Source organism: Tupaia chinensis, unplaced genomic scaffold, assembly GCF_000334495.1.
Source record: "Tupaia chinensis unplaced genomic scaffold, TupChi_1.0 Scaffold000323_1, whole genome shotgun sequence".
NCBI lineage: Eukaryota > Metazoa > Chordata > Mammalia > Scandentia > Tupaiidae > Tupaia > Tupaia belangeri.
The window spans coordinates 228,322-232,061 of record NW_006159817.1 but is presented as its reverse complement, the minus strand read 5'-3'; the positions used below and the strand labels follow the sequence as shown (position 1 = coordinate 232,061).

The following is a 3,740-nucleotide window of genomic DNA, read 5'->3' as shown; positions in this document are numbered from 1 at the left end:
CACTGGCCCTGGCCGGCTCGGCCGTCGTCCCGGCTTAGACAAATTGCTTTGACGGCCAGGGACAGAGTGGAGACTTCAGCGCGAGGGCGATCTAATGGCTTCTAATTTCATTAGGGCAACTCTGGATTAAAAATCCGGGAGTTTGGGATAGGAATGCGCGACGGCACCTCTCCGTTTTTCCCTGCACTCAGGAGAATCAGAGACTTTGCAGAGATGCCCAGAACGTGGTGGCAGGGTGTGCTCCTTCCCAAGCGTCCACCCCAGAGCGACTCCAAGACAGAAAGCTAGGAGGAGAAACGGGGCAAGAAGCTCCACGTTCCTGCACCAAAGCTCCGCTGAGGTCCCAGCCAGGACACGCCAGCGGGACCTTTTCAAAGCGCACCGGATTTTTCCCAGGCGCTTACACCTCCAGTTCGGTACCCGCGGATCCACACCGATCGCCCTTCCGCCAACGCTCGCTCAAGGTCCAGGTCATTTTCGCTCTGAGAAGCAGCCACAGTAATGTCACTGTGGGCAAAACACCATGGCTTAAACCGAAAGGAGGCCCGGATTTGCCCGGGGAATACCTTCTGCATCGCCTGCCCAGGAGCACAGAAAGGAAATGGGATTTTCCCCCCTCCTGGCCAGCAGGTTAACCACCTCATCAAACAGCGCTGAACCATTGGGGGGGGGGCAGGGAGGTCCCAGGTTCTTTCCCCACCCAGATCGCCATGGCCTGGTGCTTGAACCCGATGGGTTCCCAGGAGCGGCTTTCTCATCTGGACCCTCATAGAGAGCTCTCCATTTTAGTCAATCCATTCCCACCCAGCCCCCTTCTTTCTCTAAACTGGGGAGCACAGGTGGGACATTTATTTCTGGGAAGACAACTTGTGGGACAGGGAAGCACTTTTGAATGAAAGCGACTTAGTCTCAGATCCCTGTTCTCAAATACAAACTGTGTGACCTTGGGCACATGCCCTCCCTTTCTTAGGCTCTCCTTGACAAATTCTGTTCCTTTCAGTCTTCGTCCCTGGCCCACTAGGTCCCTGACCCACTAGGATGGTGTAATCTCTAAGCCAAGGATTCTAAATGCTGGTTTCAGAGACCCGGGCTGTGTGGATGTTCTCCAATGAAGATATTTAAGGACATTACCCCCCCAAAAAAAAAATCTGTATTGTTTGTTTTTCTTTGAGAAAGAGGGGGCTAAAAGTTGGGGTGGTGGGGGGCTGCATGCTGACTAGCGTCCATGCAGTGTTAAGGAAGTCACCCCGGGCGGGCTCCACTTTTGGGGCCAGTGAGACTCCAGCTTTAGGACTTCAGTCTCCATTTGCATCCTCTGGGTATGTTGGGGGAGGGAGAAAGCTGGACTTAAAAAAAAAAAAATAAAAAGATCTGCCCAAGAGAATCAAGTTAACCAGGGGCACTGGAATCAGAGCTGGTTGTTGGGGTTTCAGTTCCCATGTTTTTACATACATGGCAGGTAACTTGGGCTCTTCTTCTTACCTGGATCATCCCCATTACCCCCCCCCAAAAGGCTGGATCTGGAAGGGGGCAGGGAAGGTATTCAAGGAGACTTGAACAATTTCATGGAAAATGCGTAGCATGATAAAAGTAGGCATGGATTCCAATTTTAATTTGTACCAAAATAAACCCATACTTTAATTCCATGTGTCCACGAGCTTTGGAGCTTTGAGAAGTCTCTCTGGTATGCTACTGCCATGGTCCAGCCTCTGTTCAGTCTGTACTGGGTCCGCCCTGGGCTACAGGGGCCATGTTTTCTGCAGACCTGACATACAGCCCGCAGCCCCAGCTGCAGACAGCACTAAGGCACCCACTAAGGTTGGTTCACAGGCCCCAGGGTGCAGGCCTGGAATGTGATTTAGACACCTCAGGACCCTCACCCCTCAGAGTGTTCAGTGCTGGTGGCAAGAGAACCAACTGGGGACCCTTCTCCGGTCACAGAGACAGACCCAGAGCAGGGGAAGGCGGGCCTCAGGGAGATTGCAGAGGGCTAGCTATCCAAGTACGAGAGGAGGGGAGACCGTGGAAGAAGTCGGAAGAGAAAGAAGAAAACAAGGGAAAGGTCAATTGGAAGGCGAGAGGGGAGAAATATGGAGGGAGGTAGGGAGGACGAGGCTGGAAGTCCAGACAGAGAAGGCCGATGAAGAAAGATCAAGGAGGGAACTGGAGTGAAGATGAGGGTGGGGTGCAGGAAGCCAAAGAAAAGAGAAGCTGCCCAGCAGGAAGAAGGAAGAGAGAGAGAGGGAAGAGAGAGTAAGAGAGCAAGGAGGTATGAATCCTAAGGCGCGGCACTTACATGCCCAAATGGATCCAGGTGGTTATTGGTGAGCTTGAGCTTCTGGAAGGACACGAGTTGTCTCATCCAATGGGCGCCGGTGGCGGGTGAGTCTGGGTGCACATAGAGGCGACCTGGCATGGCTGGCTCCGCTTTGCCGGTCACAGACCTAGAGCAAGGACAGGTGTGACTGCAGGGCCAGCACGGGGCACAGGGTCAGTGCATCAGAGCGCTGGCTGTCCACGCACCAGGGAAGCGTGCTGAGTGTGAGCTGGGAATGATCTGGAAATGGCCTGACCCTCTGGTCTCCCATAGGCCTCTGCGACCCCAGGTTTCCCAGAGCACTGTCTGGGCAGGTCCTCTGGCCTGGCTCTTTCTCCTTCCACCTCAATCTTCCTCCAGTGCACCCCTGGGGCTTCCCAACCTCTCTGGGCCCCACAATGGGCAGGTTCTGGAAGTCTGGAGGTCCAGAAAAGTCTTGCCGGCTGTGAGAGGAGGCTTCCTTGTGAAGCCTTGCAAGTGTTGGCAGACAACTGAACCATCCACCCAGGCCTCTCCTCGCTTGCCTGTTTAACTCAAATACCATGGGCTGGATTTTTTTTTTTTTTTTGCAATTTCATAAAAAGGCGTGCTCAAAGCAGGTAACTCATAAAAAATAACTGTAAATGGTTTTACGCCCCCCAGAAATACCTCCAGCCCTAAGTAACAATAGGCTTTTTAAAAATCCCAACCCGAGCGGGAGGCATAGCAAGAGATACAGGCCCTGTGTCCTAGGAGCCTCTGTTTTCTCAGCTCTACAATGGGACCTCCTGACAGCATCTCAGGACAGAGGGCCCCATGAAACCGACAAACCAGGCCTCTAGCACACAGTGGGTGCTCTGAGAATGCTGACGACTGGGGTGGGGCTGTCTGTTTTACACACACACACACACACACACACCGCCCTCCCACAGTCCCTTCAGGGCCTACCATTTATTATCTGCGAATTTGTATCTGTGATCATCCGCAGGGACAATATCCATCAGGAGAATGTATTTCGTTTTGGGATTAAGGCCAGTCACCTTCACTTTGTAACTGGGGAACATCCGCCTAGGACCAGGAGACAAAGGGAGAGGAAGAGAGAGGAAGAGGGAGGAAGACTATGAATGCCAATGTTCTAACGAGCATGCCCACCCCCTTACAATGGAAGAAGCGCTTCCTTGAGCATGGGAGCGAACACTGGCCCCGCTCCGGTTTCACCAAAATCCATCCCGGGTTTCCCTTGAAGTTATGGGGAGGAGACAGGCCAAAGGATGAGAAAGAAGGCCGTGAGAACCATAGGTGCCTAGGAGGGAAAATAAAAATCAACTGGCTGGGGTTCTAGAGAACTGGTTATGAAGACCTGAAAAGGGGCCCCCTTTTTCACCCTTGCTAAATGCTCTTTTCAGACCCAGACTACCCACGATGGGGGGGGGGGGGGGGGGGG

The 3,740-nt window shown here is 53.2% G+C and overlaps 1 protein-coding gene across 1 annotated transcript in view; it reads right to left on the bottom strand.

The window, feature by feature from the left end:
• TBX5 (T-box transcription factor 5) overlaps positions 1-3,740 on the bottom strand; it is a 70,889-nt gene that overhangs the window by 61,458 nt on the left and 5,691 nt on the right. The window contains exons 4-5 of the mRNA XM_006151678.2: positions 3,245-3,364; positions 2,297-2,444 (exon numbers count right to left, since the gene is read on the bottom strand). Of these exons, the coding sequence (XP_006151740.1) occupies positions 2,297-2,444; positions 3,245-3,364 (268 nt within the window). The remainder of the gene's footprint in view (positions 1-2,296; positions 2,445-3,244; positions 3,365-3,740) is intronic.